This window comes from Rhinoraja longicauda, chromosome 9 (assembly GCF_053455715.1).
Source record: "Rhinoraja longicauda isolate Sanriku21f chromosome 9, sRhiLon1.1, whole genome shotgun sequence".
In the NCBI taxonomy this organism is placed as follows: domain Eukaryota; kingdom Metazoa; phylum Chordata; class Chondrichthyes; order Rajiformes; family Arhynchobatidae; genus Rhinoraja; species Rhinoraja longicauda.
This window is the reverse complement of record NC_135961.1, coordinates 53,943,719-53,961,592: the sequence shown is the minus strand read 5'-3', so window position 1 is coordinate 53,961,592 and position 17,874 is coordinate 53,943,719. Positions and strand designations below refer to the sequence as shown.

Sequence of the window (17,874 nt, the reverse complement as noted above, 5' to 3'; positions counted from 1 at the left end):
TTGATTGTAATCATGCATTGGCTTTCCGCTGACTGTTAGCAGGCAACAAAAGCTGTTCACTGTACCTCGGTAGATTTGAAAATTACCTAAACTCAAACAAAGTGATTATAAATGAAGAAACTAACCCACCTACACTGTAATTTCTTTACATTCATCTGTTCACACTACATGTACGTCTCTGGCAATGCCGAATTACATTCGCCATCCCTAATGGCTCCTGATCTCAGAACGAACGCAGTGACGAGTGATCTCCATTATTCAGTTTAAAATTAATTTTGGCCTATTTTCATTCTCCATTTTGCAGTGTGAACTAATGATGTATGTCTCTGTAAAACTGACAACATGGCATCATGATTCCTCGTGGTGTTATGATTGTAAATAGAACCAATTTAAATACTCACTGGTTACATTCAGCTGGGTTCCATTTCCAAATATTTCCCCCCAAATGCCACAGATGTAATCAGCAGAGTCAGAAATCACCACCTCTCTGATAGTCAGTGAGTAGCTGTTACTGGCGACGTCCCTGGAAAGCTGAAATCGCTCGGAGAAGCCCGCTGACCTGTAAGTGCTGCCATAGGAATAAAGACTAAGTTTGATTACTGAATGACGTGGTGAGTTGTACCAGTGAACGACGAATTTGTTCACAATGTTACGCTCATTGGAGCTGTTTAGGACACACCGTATCTCCGCTGTTTCACCTTCACGCAACACCAGAGCTCCTGGAGATTGGATCAGGCGTGTGTTTGCCATTAGACCTGTGGGTGATAACAACCAAAGATCAGAACAGATGACGACGACAAAAAGAATGCTAATAATTTGAAACGCCACGCAGCATGAAAGCTCCTGCATATTTATGAATGTTCTGCACATGTATCCTCAATTTGTAGACTCTTTTGTTTTCTCCTGAGCTTTGCTCTTTAACTCTTTATTGAAATGACAAACAAAATCTTTGGTAAAAGCAACAGTTCAAAAGTACAAACACTGAATATCAAAGGATAAATCCTGCTCTATGTAAGTGCTCGTTGACTGTACACACTGTGTTAAACTGAGCAGTAAATCAGAAGCAAAGCTGGCAGTTCTAGTAACATTCGTTTAATACAATGATACAAAGCTGGGTGTAGTGTGAACTGTGAGGAAGATGCTATGAGGTTGCAGGGTGACTTGGACAGGTTGTGTGAGTGGGCGGATGCATGGCAGATGCAGTTTAATGTGGATAAGTGTGAGGTTATCCACTTTGGTGGTAAGAATAGGAAGGCAGAGTATTATCTGAATTGTGTCAAGTTAGGAAAAGGGGACGTACAACGAGATCTGGGTGTCCTAGTGCATCAGTGACTGAAAGGAAGCATGCAGGTACAGCAGGCAGTGAAGAAAGCCAATGGAATATTGACCTTCATAACAAGAGGAGTTGAGTATAGGAGCAAAGATGTCCTTCTGCAGTTGTACAGGGCCCTAGTGAGACCGCACCTGGAGTATTGTGTGCAGTTTTGGTCTCGAAATTTGAGGAAGGATATTCTTGCTATTGAGGGCGTGCAGCGTAGGTTTACTAGGTTAATTCCTGGAATGGCGGGACTGTCATATGTTGAAAGACTAGAGCGACTAGGCTTGTATACACTGGAATTTAGAAGGATGAGAGGAGATCTTATCAAAACGTATAAGATTATTAAGGGGTTGGACACGTTAGAGGCAGGAAACATGTTCCCAATGTTGGGGGAATCCAGAACAAGGGGCCACAGTTTAAGAATAAGCGGTAGGCCATTTAGAACTGAGATGAGGAAAAACTTTTTCAGTTAGAGAGTTGTGAATCTGTGGAATTCTCTGCCTCAGAAGGCAGTGGAGGCCAATTCTCTGAATGCATTCAAGAGAGAGTTAGATAGAGCTCTTAAGGATAGCGGAGTCAGGGGGTATGGGGAGAAGGCAGGAACAGGGTACTGATTGAGAATGATCAGCCATGATCACATTGGTTGGCGGTGCTGGCTCGAAGGGCCGAATGGCCTCCACCTGCACCTATTGTCTATTGTCTACAATATATGTAAGATTATGTTGCAGAGTCAGATAAAGAAGACTAAGGAAATAAGTCTTCTAACATCACAGCCTAGGTTGGCAATTACTCTACCCAAGACCACAAGAAATTGCAGCGTTGTGAATGCAGCTCAGTCCACCACACAGAACAGCGCCCTCCGTATTGATTCTATCTACACTCCACGCTGCCTCGGGAAAGCAACCAACATAGTGAAAGACCATTCACTCCCCTTTCATCCCTACTTGTCCCCTCTCCTGTCGGGCAGAAGATACAAAACTTCACAGCATCTGGCAGCAGGTTTACGATACGATATGACAGATAAAACTTTATTAATCCCCGGAAGGAAATCGGTCTGCCAACAGTCACAACACACAAAGTAAACAAAAACTTGAAATTAAAAGTGAAAATAAAGAAAGACAGCGAATGTGGCTGGCTGCATGTGCACAGCGCCTTAACAGGAACGAATGAACAAACAAAACAAACGCAGGCTTATCCCCTGGGCCAGGCGGTTCCCACTTTGTTCTCCCACCGTCCCTCACGGTGGTCCCCCCACGCCGGGTCCCCATTGGTCTTAGCAACATCCCTCAGTTTCCTTGGCTCCTACTCTTTCCCTGATTACCCTCTTACACTAATACATTTGTTCAATCCTTGGGATTCTTCTTAATTGTGACTGTCAGTGATTTTTTTCCTTGTCCCTTTCCTCTCCTAATTTATTTTTAAAATAGCCTTTTACCCTCTTTATACCCAAGTGTCTCTTCTGTTTTCATTTGCCTATGCCTGCCAACTGCTTCCCTTTACTTCATCAAATGTAGGTGCCACAGTGATGCAATGAAGATTGCTGCCTCGCAGAGCCAGAGACCCGGCTTCAATCCTGATCTCAGAGTAAGCCATTCGGCCCTTCGAGCCAGCACAACAGGGAGTTTAGATGTTCTTCCTGTGACCACTTGGGTTTCCACCGGGTGCACCGGCTTCCTCCCACATCCCAAAGACGTGCGAGTTTGTAGGTTAGTTGGCTTCTGTAAATTGCCTCTAATGTGGATGAGAAGTGGGAATACATAGAACTAGTGTGAACGGGCAATCAATGGTCGGCATGGGTTCCGTGTTTCAAAGTGCCTGTTCCTATGCTGTATCACCACATGACTAAACTAAACTAAATCCTCAACATCTTTGGTCGCTCTGTGTTCCCTGACACAACCATCCTTACTTTTCTCCTCTCCAGGAAGGTTAGCTCTGAAACTGCACAAATCTCACGATTAGAAGATTCTTCACTAATAGTAACACTGCCAATTTTTGATATTAACTGCAAGCTTCATAAATTTGGTATTTCATGTTAAAATCAAAAGAATCATTTCTAAAGCTCACAGGAAGCAAGAAACTGGGGAGAACCAATCCACAGAGCCTTCCAATCAAAACATCTCTCAGCATCGCTTGTCTTTCTTTATTTTCACTTTTAATTTCAAGTTTTTGTTTACTTTGTGTGTTGTGACTGTTGGCAGACCGATTTCCTTCCGGGGATCAATAAAGTTTTATCTGTCATATTGTATCGTAAACCTGCTCAAGCAGCCAGTTCTCAACCCCTCCTACTCTTTGCTAATTTTTCCCCCTCATCATTCCTCTAATGCTTCTGCAATTATTTTTAATTTTGGTTCACTGTTTTTTGATCCCTCAACAAAGAGAAGTAGGTAATTCCTAACCAGGCCCCTCAAGCTTTCCTCACCATTCAATATGATCATGACTGATCTGTCCAGAACTCATCTAATCCTCTGTGCACAATCGCCCTCGATCCTCCCGATCCCTCAAAAGGTTATCTACCTTAAGTACTTTAAATGGTCTAGTTTCTACAACTCCCCGAGGCAGTGTTTAGTTTGGAGATACAGCACGGAAACAGGCCCTTCGCTCGCTGATTCCGCACCGACCAGCGATCCCTGCACATTAACACCATTCTAAATAAACTAGGGACAATTCACGCTTAGGCCAATTAACTACAAACCTGTACGTCTTTGGAGTGTGGGAGGAAACCGAAGATCTCTAAGAAAACCCACGCGATGACAGGGACAACGTACAATAAGAAAATAACTGCAGATGCTGGTACAAATCGAAGATATTTATTTACAAAAAGCTGGAGTAACTCAGCAGGTCAGGCAGCCTTACAGTCTTCAGTCTGAAGAAGGGTCTCGACCCGAAACGTCACCCATTCCTTCTCTCCTGAGATGCTGCCTGACCGGCTGAGTTACTCCAGCTTTTTGTGAATAAATACCATGGGGCAACGTACAAACTCTGTACAGAGAGCACCCGCAGTTGGGATGGAACCCAGGTCTCTGGCGCTGCAAGCACTGTAAGGCAGCAACTTTACCGCTGCGCCCAATTTCAGAAATTCAGAATCTCAAGTCAAGTCAAGTCAAGTCAAATTTATTTGTCACATACACATACACGATGTGCAGTGAAATGAAAGTGGCAATGCCTGCGGGTTGTGCACAAAAAAGAATTACAGTTACAGCATATAAATAAAGTTAATAAGTTACTATTAATGTCGACAAAAATTTAGTCTCTGGGGTTACAAAAGTTGACAGTCCTGATGGCCTGTGGGAAGAAGCTCCGTCTCATCCTCTCCGTTTTCGCAGCGTGACAGCGGAGGCGTTTGCCTGATCGTAGCATCTGGAACAGTCCGTTACTGGGGTGGCAGGGGTCCCTCATGATCTTGCTTGCTCTGGATCTGCACCTTCTGATGTATAGGTCCTGCAGGGGGATGAGTGTAGTTCCCATGGTGCGTTCTGCCGAACGCACTACTCTCTGCAGGGCCATCCTGTCCTGGGCAGAGCTGTTCCCAAACCAGACTGTAATGTTGCCGGACAGGATGCTCTCTACAGCCCCAGAGTAGAAGCAATGAAGGATCCTCAGAGACACTCTGAATTTCCTCAGTTGTCTAAGGTGGTAAAGGCGCTGCTTAGCCTTACCCACCAGTGCGGCAATGTGCGTTGCCCACGTCAGATCCTCTGTGATGCGGACTCCCAAGTATTTAAAACTGCTCACCCTATCCACAGTAGACCCATTTATCTCCAGTAGCGTGTACGTCCTTGGATGTTTAGCCCTTCTGAAGTCCACAATCAGCTCCTTTGTTTTAGTGACATTCAAGAGGAGGCTATTGTCCTGACACCAGAGTGCCAGATCAGCCACCTCCTCCCGGTAGGCCTTCTCATCGTTGTTGGAGATCCGGCCCACCACCACAGTGTCATCAGCAAACTTGATGATGGAGTTTGAGCTGAACCTGGCCCCACAGTCATGTGTGTACAGGGAGTACAGTAGGGGGCTAAGGACGCAGCCCTGGGGGGATCCTATGTTCAGGGTGAGGGAGCTAGATGTGTGTTCCCCCATCCTGACCACTTGGGGCCTAGCAGTGAGAAAGTCCAGGACCCAGGCACACAGAGGGGTGCTAAGCCCCAGTTCCAGCAGCTTCTCGACCAGTCTGCTGGGGACTATTGTGTTGAATGCTGAACTAAAGTCAATGAACAGCATCCTCACATAGCCCCCCTGGCTGTCCAGATGAGAGAGAGCGGTGTGCAGAACCTGGGAGACCGCATCATCCGTGGACCTGTTCGGACGGTATGCGAACTGTAGTGGGTCCATGTTGCGAGGAACGAGGGCGCAGATTGAGATCTTCAGATTGAGGAGAAGATAAATATAAGCAGGTGCCGTATTGCGCGCTAAAGAAATTGAAGGTTGACTTCGAGGTTTGCGGACGGAGTAAAACCGGTGCGCGCCAACTGTAAATAGTGTACTATAAGAAACTGTCCGCGGAAACCTAACTTTTGTTTTACTGACTTGAGAAAAGAATATGTGGCAGGCAACAGTAGTCGATCGGAGAAATGTGATCCTACTGGTAGAAAGAGGCAGAAGGAAAAGAAACAGGTGGTCCAGGAAAGGAAAGAAGCAGATAAGTGAAAAGACTGCCAAGGTAATAAAAAAGATCATAAGACAGCGGGAAAGGATATGAGCTCCCATTGTCCCACCACGATCGCCAGCTGATGTTGCAATAAAAGAGACCGAAGATGACCGATATGTGGTAACTTTTAGTAACGATCTGTATAATTGGTCAATTGGGGACTGGCCGTATGGGGGAAGTTTTAAGCTATCTCTGATAAAGAAATGGATAGAGATAGCGAAAAGACACCAATCCCCAAAGAAGGAGGAAAATAAGGGACCTATGCCGATGCACAAAAGCAGGTGGTAGTGTTTGTAGTTATCGTGATCCTGCTGTATATAACTTTAAGATTAAAGGACAAAATAACTCTAACTCCCCCTCTGGAGCAACAGCAAGGCAAAGCCCACAGGGATAGTATGGAGTCCCTGAATGATACCTTTATAATCTCTAGAATGGCCCCGCTCCCGTTACTGGGAAGACAGGCTCTCTACAAACTGGGAGCGGTCTTACACTGCACCGCAGATGGTATGTTTATCGAACTACCTCAAATTCGGACCCATCAATTGCTAAATTTAATTAATAAGGAAGAACAAGGGCAAAATGCGCCCATCCTATACTGTTGGCAATTGAGTAGCAATCCGTACAGTCAATTGGTCAGCCGACTTCATTGTGCTCTGCAAAGAGTGTAGGATTCAAAAGGCCAGTATTTAGAGTATCTTGTCGAAAACCAGCCGAGAACATAAGCGAACGCATTGCACGAGATTATTTACACGCCTCCCTAGTCCCAGGTACCAGGAATTATTTTGATGACACACCAGACATGTCTTTGCAACTTTTTCAATTATGACTGTCCTCCCCTTCCCAGTTCTCCCACTGTCTTCCTGTCTCCCACTACATCCTGTCTTTGTCCCACCCCCTCCCCTGACATCAGTCTGAAGAAGGGTCTCGACCCGAAACGTCACCCATTCCTTCTCTCCTGAGATGCTGCCTGACCCGCTGAGTTACTCCAGCATTTTATGATACCTTCGATTTGAACGAGCATCTGCAGTTATTTTCAGACATACCAGGTGCATACCATTGCTGGGACAATGCGTGTGCCCCCCCCTTCTCCATGTGGGCCATCCGGATGGATTCTGACAGTGGGGTCTTGATAACACCCTGCTTTGTGATGCTAGGCTCTGGGCATCCTGTAACTGGGGTACATCAATGCTAACCGGAAGCTTCCTTTGTGCAGCAGACTCAATTTTAGCTTGCAATTGCCGGGTTTGCCTGAGGGCAACCTGTTTGGCTACATAATCAGCTGATCTGTTTCCATTGGATACATCATCGTCCGATGATGTATAAACCTTGCATTTAATGACTGCGATCTGCTGTGGAAATTGGACAGCATCCAGTAAAATTAAGACCAGTTTATCATGCTCAGTAGTCTTTCACGTTGATGTGATGAATCCTCTATTTTCCTATAACTGCCCAAAGTCATGTACAACCCCAAACACATAGCGAGAATCGGTGTAGATATTAGCACTTTAATCTTTTGCCAATATGCAGGCATGAGTCAAGAAATACAGCTCAGCTGCCTGAGCGGACATTCCGGATGGTAAAGCATATGCCTCCAGCACCTGGTGTGGCGTGACTACCGCATATCCTGCTAATAACCTGTCATTGCTAGGTCGGTGTGAAGAGCCATCAGTAAATAGGACCAGGTCAGGATTATCAATCGGGGACGGGAGGGGGTGGGGTGGGGGGAGGGGGAGGGAGGGGGGAGGGGGAGAGGAGGGGAGGGGGTGAAGGGAGGGGGAGGAGGGAGGGGGAAGGGGGAGGGGGAAAGGGGAGGGGGAGGGGGGAAGAGGGTGCTGCACCAATGCAGGAGAGGTTTGGGCCCAATGGGTCCACTTGGTCTAGTTTACTTTATTTGTTCCTGTTACATTTGACCTCTGAAGTGCAGCATCGTACACTTGTCTAGATTAAACTCCATCTGTCATCTCCCTGCCCAAATATCCGACTGATCCAAATCCTGCAATATCCATGACATCCAGGTTCAGCTATGAGGCTATTCAACACCCTCCAAATAAGTTCTGAACTACGTAGACTTGGAGGCATTGGCATTGTTTTTCTGCACTATTATTATTGTTTATTTTATGTGCGTGTGTGTAAATATTATGTGTGTGTGCATGTATATATATATGTATGTATGTATGTAAATGTGTGTATTTCGACACAAAAAGCTTGAGTAACTCAGTGGGACAGGCAGCATCTCTGGAGAGAAGAAATGGGTGACATTTCGGGTCGAGACCCGTCTTCACATGCAACGTTTCAGGTCGAGACCCTTCTTCAGATATATATGTACGTATATATATATATATATATATACTGAACTTTTTTTCTCATTTATTATGTTGTTTACAGTGTACTATGTTTACATATTCTGTTGTGCTGCTGAAATAAAGGATTTTGTTGTTCTATCTGGAATATATGACAATGAAACTCTTGACATCTATCCTGCACTTCAATAAACAATTTGGTTGATGGGCACAATGGTTGAGATTCTGCCACTATTTCTCCTGAATTTCCCAACACTTTGAGAATGTTTAAACTTTTCCTAGCACCCAGTTACGTAAAGAAAGAGATCCGCCTTTTACAATCCATATTTTGAAACATGTTTTGAAATAACGGTGTCCCTCATTGCTTAAATACCGCTGCAATAATAGTTAGGAAAAGGAACTTGCAAGTACATTTTAAATTGAACCTACAGATATGCAGTTGAGAACATTTTGATTGGTTGCATTAGGGTTCGGCAACTCGAACACCCCGGATTGAAGAAGATAGCAAAAACCGGTGAACGCTACCCAGTCCATTATGAGTTCTGACCTCCCCGCCATCAAAGGGATTTACAGGAATCGCTGCCTCAAAAAGGCAGCCAGCATCATCAGAGACCCACACTACTCTGGCAACACACTCATTTCACTTCATCGGGAAGAAGATATAGGATCCTGAAAGCTGTAAATGTCCAGGTTCAGGAACAGCTTCTTCCCTGCAGCCATCAGACGATTAAACATTACAACCTCCAAATAAGCTTGGAACGACATAGACTTGGGGCCAATGGTTTTGTCTTTTTTGTATTATTCATTTGCAGATATTAGTTAATGAATTAGAGCAGCCCATGGGGAGCAATTGGTGTCTGTAAAAAGCTTTAGAGGCACCAAATGTGACGAAAGGGTCATAAAGACACAAGAGTGTAGGAAGGAACTGCAAATGCTGGTTTACACCGAAGATAGACACACAAAGCTGTTTGTAACTCTGCAGGTCAGGCAGCATCTGTGGAGAATTAGGTGACATTTTGGGTGAGACCCATCTTCAGACCAAAGAAGGGTCTCGATCCAAAACAACATCTATTCCTTTTCTCCAGAGATGCTGCCTGATCCACTGACTTACTCCAGATTTTTGTGTCTAATATTAAGACATAAATGCTTGGCATTGCATTAAAAAATTTGCTGGAATTGTGGAAAGCATCCTAGCAAGATGCATCACAGCTTGGTTTGGCAACGTCTACGCAGGATTGCAAGAAATTGCGGAATTGTGGATTACAGTTTATTGCAATTCAGCCACCCTCTCCCATCGACTGCAATAGACCATGCTGCCTTAGGAAGGCAGCTAACATAGTCAAGGATCTTTTTTACCCCAGATATTACCACTTCTTTTCTCTTCTCACTTCTCTCTTCGGGCAAAAGATATAAAAGCTTGAAACCACATACCGCCAGATTCAGGAACAAGCTCTTCCCCACTGTTATCAGACTGCTGAACAGCTACTGACCTTGCTATTGAGGGCGCGCAACGTAGGTTTACTAGGTTGCAGGGTGACTTGGACAGGTTGTGTGAGTGGGCGGATGCATGGCAGATGCAGTTTAATGTGGATAAGTGTGAGGTTATCCACTTTGGTGGTAAGAATAGGAAGGCAGAGTATTATCTGAATGGTGTTAAGTTAGGAACAGGGGACGTACAACGAGATCTGGGTGTCCTAGTGCATCAGTCACTGAAAGGAAGCATGCAGGTACAGCAGGCAGCGAAGAAAGCCAACGGAATGTTGGCCTTCATAACAATAGGAGTTGAGTATAGGAGCAAAGAGGTCCTTCTGCAGTTGTACAGGGCCCTAGTGAGACCGCACTTGGAGTACTGTGTGCAGTTTTGGTCTCCAAATTTGAGGGATATTCTTGCTATTGAGGGCGTGCAGCGTAGGTTTACTAGGTTAATTCCTGGAATGGCGGGACTATCATATGTTGAAAGACTGGAGCGACTAGGCTTGTATACACTGGAATTTAGAAGGATGAGAGGAGATCTTATCGAAACGTATAAGATTATTAAGGGGTTGGACACGTTAGAGGCAGGAAACATGTTCCCAATGTTGGCGGAGTCCAGAACAAGGGGCCATAGTTTAAGAATAAGGGGTAAGCCATTTAGAACGGAGATGAGGAAAAACCTTTTCAGTCAGAGAGTTGTGAATCTGTGGAATTCTCTGCCTCAGAAAGCAGTGGAGGCCAATTCTCTGAATGCATTCAAGAGAGAGCTAGATAGAGCTCTTAAGGATAGCGGAGTCAGGGGTTATGGGGAGAAGGCAGGAACGGGGTACTGATTGAGAATGATCAGCCATAATCACATTGAATGGCGGTGCTGGCTCGAAGAGCAGAATGGCCTACTCCTGCACCTATTGCCTATTGTCTCCCTGAAGCAGGGGTGTATGCCCGATCTTCCAGCTTATCTCATTGCCGATCTTAAGACTTTTTCTCTGTAACTTCAAGAACCAGAGGACATAGGTTTAAGGTGAGGTGGGAAAGATTTAACAGGAACCTGAGGGTTAATGTTTTTACACAAAGGGTGGTAGGTGTATGGAAGGAGCTGCCAGAGGAGGTAGCTGAGGCATTATCACAATGTTTAAAAAACATTCGGACAGATACATGGGCAGGATGTATAGAGGGATATGGGTCATACAGAGGCAGGTGGGACTAGTTTAGATGGAGCATGTTGGTTGGCGTGGGCAAGTTGGTCGGTATGACTTTGTAACTGTAATGCTATGCTGTAACATTATATTCTGTGCTCTGATATTTTTCTCTTTACATTACCTGTTGTACTTATGTGTGACTAGAGTGTACTCATGGAAAGTGTGATTTGTCTGGAAACAAAGCATTTCACTGTATCTCAGCACACATGACAATACTAAACTCACACCGACTTGCCTTCATCGGTCGAGGTGTTGCATATGAAAGTTGTCGAGTCATGTTGCAGCTTTATAAAACCAGTTAGGCCTCATTTAGTATTGTGCGCACTTCAGGTCGCTCCATGACAGGAAGGATGAAGAGGCTTTAGAAAAGGAGCAGAAAAGGTTCAGCAGGATCTGTCTGTGTATTAGCTATAAGGAGAGGTTGGCCATCTTATTTTCCTTTCTCTGGGCCATTGGGGGCTGAGGGGGACCTGATAGTTTATAAAAATTATGAGAGGCATAGATAGAGTAGATGAACAGTCCTTCTTCCAGAAGGAAAACATCAAATATCCGAGGAAAAAGCTTTAAGGGTGAGAGGGGGAAAGTTTAAAGGAGATTTACAAGGTAATTATTTTTACACAGAGTGGTACTGCTGAGGTTAGTGGTGAAAGTAGATATGATAGAATGTTTCAGAGGAATTCAGAAAGACATATCAACAGGCAGGGAATAGAGGGACACCTACAATGTGCAGGAATTGTGGTTAGTTTGGGATTAAGCAAATCCCTTGATGAGTTTAAGGGCTCGAGTACACAAGAGGGAAATTTAGAGTTCAAGAAGAGGACATGAGATAGCTTTGGCAGATAAGTAAAGGAGAATCCTCAGAGATTCTGTAAGTAAATGGAGAGCAAAGGAGGAAAAAGTGAGAGAATATGTCAATTTAAGGAGCAATGTAGTCATCTATGTTTGGATTCTTAAGTGGTGTGCAAGGTCCCAAATGAATATTTCTCATCGGTGCTTACTGTGAAGGAAGTCGAGGATGTCAAGGAAGCTAAGGAGTTATGGAATAAACACTGGAAGATCCAGTAAAGTAAGTCAGTTGTTTGAGGTCGGTGATGAGTAAAGGCAACAGTGGCATGATATATAGTTAGGGATACACAAATAATTAATAAGTATATACCAGCTAACAATGTCACAAAATAGCCTTTTGATAAAATGCATTGATGTTGATGGATCTAAATAATATGTCGACAGATTTTCCTCAATAAATTCCATCTTCCACTGTCTGGCCACTCAATGACTCTGTTTGTGTCTTGGTAACTTGCACCACTGCCTAACTCAGAAGTGTCTGTGAACCTGGCCGAACTTAATCGGGTCACTCTCCGATCTGTTGACTCAGTTCTTCACATTTCTGTTGCTGTCTCACCAACAAATGTTTTCAGGACATTGGGCTTTTCATTCAGATCTGCAGCAGCTGATTCTGCTTTTATATATAACTCTGAATTCCCCCATGTGGTTAAAAGTGCAGGTCCCTAAGGATTACCAAGGCTTGCCATGTGACACACTCTGCCAATTATGCAACCTCTCTCTCTCTTTGTCAAAGTCACCTCATATTTTGTGTGCTCACATATTTTGAACCTGATGAAATCCTTCCCGTAAATTAAATGGAGGCAATATCGACAAAAGTTTCATCACCATTACAGACCATGAAGGAGAAGTTGCTGTCTTCACACCATATTACCAAACTCTCTATCTCTTTCCCCTAACACAATAGACAATGGAAGATAGACAATAGGTGCAGGAGTCGGCCATTCGGCTCTTCGAGTCAGCACTGCCATTCAGTGTGATCATGGCTGATCATCCACAATCAGTACCCCGTTCTAAGCTTGTGAAAAAGACTGTGACTGCTGACAAGACTCTCAACTGTTCATGTATCGTCTCTTTTCCTCTCCATCCTCCCAGAACAAGGATAGGGTTCCTCTTGTTCTCACCTCCCATCCCTGTCAGCCCCACATTATTAATGAGCTTTCCCACTGAGCAATTATGATGAAGGACATGTGCAAGGTGTAGAATCAGTCAGGGTTGAAGCTTGGAAGCAGCAATTTCTGTAAGTACCCTCTATTTCTCCCAGTTATCCAATTGCGACGTTGTCTTAGTTTTTTCTCTCTCCATTAGTACAGCCGGCTATCAACAACCCATACAGTATATAGACAAGGAAGCACCATCTCTTTCTTACTTCTCGCATCAACCAGTTTGGTCTTACCACATCAGAGATATTCTCTTTGGCCTTTCCATCCCTCCCTCACATTCTCTACGACATAAAACAAACTTATTTTTTCTCTTAAGATAGACACAAAATGCTGGAACATCTCAGGTGTTCTTAGGTCTGAACCCTTCTCCCGACCTGAATCATCACCTTTCCATTTTTTCCCCGAGATGCTAGCTGGCCTCCTGGAGTTACTACGGCATCTTGTGTCCATCTTTGGTATAAACCAGCATCTGCGGTTCCTTATTATTATCTTTTCTTTCCCAGTTCTGACCAAGGATCCCAGTTTGAAATGTGTACTGTCTCTCTTTCCACAGATGCAGACAGACCTGCTGAGGGTTTCCAGAGTTTGGTGATTATATTTCGTGTTTCCAGAATCTGCAATTTCTTCGTTGTCATGGATTGGGACATGCTGATTAGAAAAGACCTTTGTTGCATCTAAACATCAGTTACTGAAAGCAAATATGTAACTACAGTGTGGTAACTGTATTGTGATAGGGCTTAAATACAAGTACAAGGATAACACACCATTTACACAGGGCCATTTTGATTTTCCAACCCAGGAGTATAATTACCGGATGTAGAAAAGTTTGGAGAATTATAATATGTCTGCAGCTTGCTTGCTTATTTCTTTTCATATCTTGGGCAGGAAAGGATCAAGTCTTGGGTAATTGTTTGCTACCAATGTTTCTTCTAAATTATTTATTTTGTATGACTAACGTCAAGCTGTAAAAAGTGAAGAGATTATATACAAGGAGGTCGCCAGGACTCGAGAGACTGTGTTATCAGGAGACGGCGGGTAAGCTAGGGCTTTATTCCTTATGGGGATTTCCTTATTCCTGAGGGGTGATCTTACTCAGGGGGTGATCATGATCAAAATCATGAGGGATATAGATAGGATGAAAGCATATAGTCTTTTTTTCCCAGGGGAGGGTAATCAAAAACAAGAGAGCATAGGTTTAAAGTGGGAGGGGAAAAATTTAAGAGGAACTCGAGGGGCTGTAGGTGGTGTTTTCTATATGGAACATGCTGCCAGAGGAAGTGGTTGAGTTATGTGTAATTCAACATTTATAAGGCATTTGGACAAACACATATAGGAAAGGGTATAAGAAAATAACTGCAGATGCTGGTACAAATCGATTTATTCACAAAATGCTGGAGTAACTCAGCAGGTCAGGCAGCATCTCGGGAGAGAAAGAATGGGTGACGTTTTGGGTCGAGACCCTTCTTCAGACATATAGGAAAGGGTTTCAGGGATGGGCAAATGGGACTAGCTTAGTTAGGGCATCTTGGTCAGCACAGATGGGTTGGACTGAATCTAGTCCTATATCTCTCCATATCACCATCTATATCCCTCGTTTCCCATTCCCCTCACTCTCAATCTAAAGAAGAATCTCGACCCGAAACATCACCTATTCCTTTTCTCCAGAGATGCTGCCTGACCCGTTGCATTACTTCAGCTTTTTGTGTCTATCTTCGGTTTAAACTAGCATCTGCAGTTCCTTGAAGAGAATTTTTCAGTGGCGTTAATGCGGACCGAGCGCAGGTGTTCAGCGAAGCGAAATCCACAAACACAATTGTCCCGGCAGACCCATTGTCTCTGCCTGCTCATGCCCCACCGAACTTATCTCTACCTACCTCGACTCCATCCTATCCCCCCTGGTCAAATCCCTCCCCACCTACGTCCAAGACACCTCACACGCTCTCCATCTCCTGGATAACTTCCGGTTCCCAGGCCCCCACTCCCTCATTTTCACCATGGATGTCCAGTCACTCTACACTTCCATCCCCCACAAGGATGGTCTCGAAGCCCTCCGTTTCTTCCTCGACCGTAGAACCAGCCAATCCCCATCGACCAACACTCTCCTCCGCCTAGCAGAGCTGGTTCTTACCCTCAACAACTTCTCCTTTGACTCCTCCCACTTCCTCCAAACCAGAGGCGTAGCTATGGGCACTCGCATGGGCCCTAGCTACGCCTGCCTCTTTGTCGGGTACGTCGAACAATCCCTGCTCCAGACGTACACTGGCCCCATCCCCGAACTCTACCTCCGCTACATCGACGACTGCATTGGTGCTACCTCTTGCACCCATGCAGAACTCACTGACTTTATACACTTCACCTCCAATTTCCATCCTGCCCTTAAATATACCTGGACTATCTCTGACATCTCCCTCCCGTTTCTGGACCTCACCATTTCCATCACAGGAGAAAAATTAGTGACGGACATTTATTACAAGCCCACCGACTCGCACAGCTATCTGGACTACACTTCTTCCCACCCGGTCCCCTGCAAAAAGTCTATCCCCTACTCCCAATTCCTCCGTCTACGCCGCATCTGTGCCCGGGATGAGGTGTTTCAGACTAGGGCTTCCGAGATGTCCTCGTTTTTCAGAAAACGGGGCTTCCCCTCCTCCATTATAGATGAGGCCCTCACTAGGGTCTCTTCTACATCCCGCAGCTCCGCTCTTGCTCCCCATCCCCCCACTCGCAACAAGGACAGGATCCCCCTCGTTCTCACCTTCCACCCCACCAGCCAGCGGATCCAACATATCATCCACCAACATTTCCGTCACCTACAACAGGACCCCACCACTGGCCATATCTTCCCATCCCCTCCCCTCTCTGCATTCCGCAGAGACCGTTCCCTCCGCAACTCCCTGGTCCACTCGTCCCTTCCTACCCAAACCACCCTAACCCCGGGCACTTTCCCTTGCAACCGCACGAGATGCAACACCTGTCCCTTTACCTCCCCCCTCAACTCCATCAAAGGACCCAAACATTCTTTCCAGGTGAGACAGAGGTTCACCTGCACCTCCTCCAACCTCATCTATTGCATCCGCTGCTCTAGATGTCAACTCATCTATATCGGCGAAACCAAGCGCAGGCTCGGCGATCGCTTCGCTGAACACCTGCGCTCGGTCCGCATTAACGCCACTGATCTCCCGGTGGCCCAGCACTTCAACTTCCCCTCCCATTCCCAGTCTGACCTCTCTGTCATGGGCCTCCTCCAGTGCCATAGTGAGGCCCGCCGGAAATTGGAGGAGCAGCACCTCATATTTCGCCTGGGCAGTTTGCGGCCCGGTGGTATGAACGTTGACTTCTCCAACTTCAGATAGCTCCTCTGTCCCTCCCTTCCCCTCCTCCTTCCCAGATCTCCCTCTATCTTCCTGTCTCCACCTATATCCTTCCTTTGTCCCACCCCCGACATCAGTCTGAAGAAGGGTCTCGACCCGAAACGTCACCCATTCCTTCTCTCCCGAGATGCTGCCTGACCTGCTGAGTTACTCCAGCATTTTGTGAATAAATCAATCTGCAGTTCCTTCCTACATCCGTGCTGTATGACTCTATGACTCTACTCTGTATGTTAAAATCTGTCAGTTTTTGTTGTGGAATACAGAATTACTTCTCATGACCGAAGGTATTTATTCACAAAATGCTGGAGTAACTCAGCAGGTCAGGCAGCATCTCAGGAGAGAAGGAATGGGTGACGTTTCGGGTCGAGACCCTTCTTCAGACTGAAGAAGGGTCTCGAACCGAAACGTCACCCATTCCTTCTCTCCTGAGATGCTGCCTGACCTGCTGAGTTACTCCAGCATTTTGTGAATAAATACCTTCGATTTGTACCAGCATCTGCAGTTATTTTCTTATACTTCTCATGACCAGTCATTTCCATGATCTATTTGATAATCTTGCCTTGGTTTGACCTTATTGAATCTGATGAATGTGCGCCTGCCTCAAACTGACTCGGTTTCTCTCCCCACCCGCTGCTCTGAGCTGCTGAGTGCTCCTGGCTTTTGTGTTATTTTCCTTCCTGTCTCCACAGTCTTTTGTCTGTAACTCTATTGGACCAATATTTCCCCCTGGGCAACTTTCTCTCTCCTAATAGATTTATGAAATCTTTCGGCGTTAGTTATGACTTTCTTCACACTTGCTTTTAATGGAAACATATACGTCAGGCTATTGTTCATTGACTGAGGCACAGCGTTCAACACCATCATGCTGTCCAAACTCAGGGATCTGGGTCTCTGCTCCACTCTATTCATCTGGTTGCTCGACTTCCCCATTAACGGGCCTCAGTCAGTATGTATTGGCAACAATATCTCCGCCTCCCTGACCATCAGCACAGGAGCACCTCAAGGCTGTGTGCTCAAACCAATGCTCTACCCTCTGTATACCCACGACTGTGTAGCCAGGCGCAGTTCCAAAGCCATCTTTAAATTCTCCGATTATACCACCATCATTGGATGAGTAATGGCTTTTGCTGAGTCAGGGTACTGGAGGGAGAATGATAATGTAGTTGAGTGGTGCCAGAACAATCAGCATCAGCAAGAAAAAGGAACAGCTTATTGACTTCAGGAAGGGAAAGCCGAGGGACTAGGCACCTGTCCATGTTGGTGGAATGGCAATGGAGAAAGAGTTAAAGACTTCATGTTCCTGGGCTTTCACATCTCCGATGGTCTGTCCTGGGCCCAGCACACTGGTGCAATCTCGAAGAAAGCTCATCAATGCTTCTACTACCTCAGAGGATTGAGGATATTTGGCACGTTGCCCAATACTATATCAAACCTTCGCAAGTGTACAGTGGACAGGTTACCAGCTGGTTGCATCATGGCCTTGTTCGAAAATTTGAATGCTCAGGAAATGAAGGAGGCAGCAAAAAGCAGTGGACATTGCCCAGTCCATCATCGATACTGACCTC

General features: G+C 45.4%; 1 protein-coding gene across 4 annotated transcripts in view; it reads right to left on the bottom strand.

Moving 5' to 3' along the window:
- The window catches only part of LOC144596756 (immunoglobulin superfamily member 3-like), a 68,743-nt gene that overhangs the window by 25,698 nt on the left and 25,171 nt on the right, over window positions 1–17,874 (bottom strand). For 3 of the 4 annotated variants that reach the window (XM_078405512.1, XM_078405511.1, XM_078405514.1), the window contains one exon: window positions 402–755. In XM_078405512.1, coding sequence (XP_078261638.1) covers window positions 402–755 — 354 coding nt within the window. The remainder of the gene's footprint in view (window positions 1–401; window positions 756–17,874) is intronic. The other variant, XM_078405513.1, reaches the window with a different exon arrangement.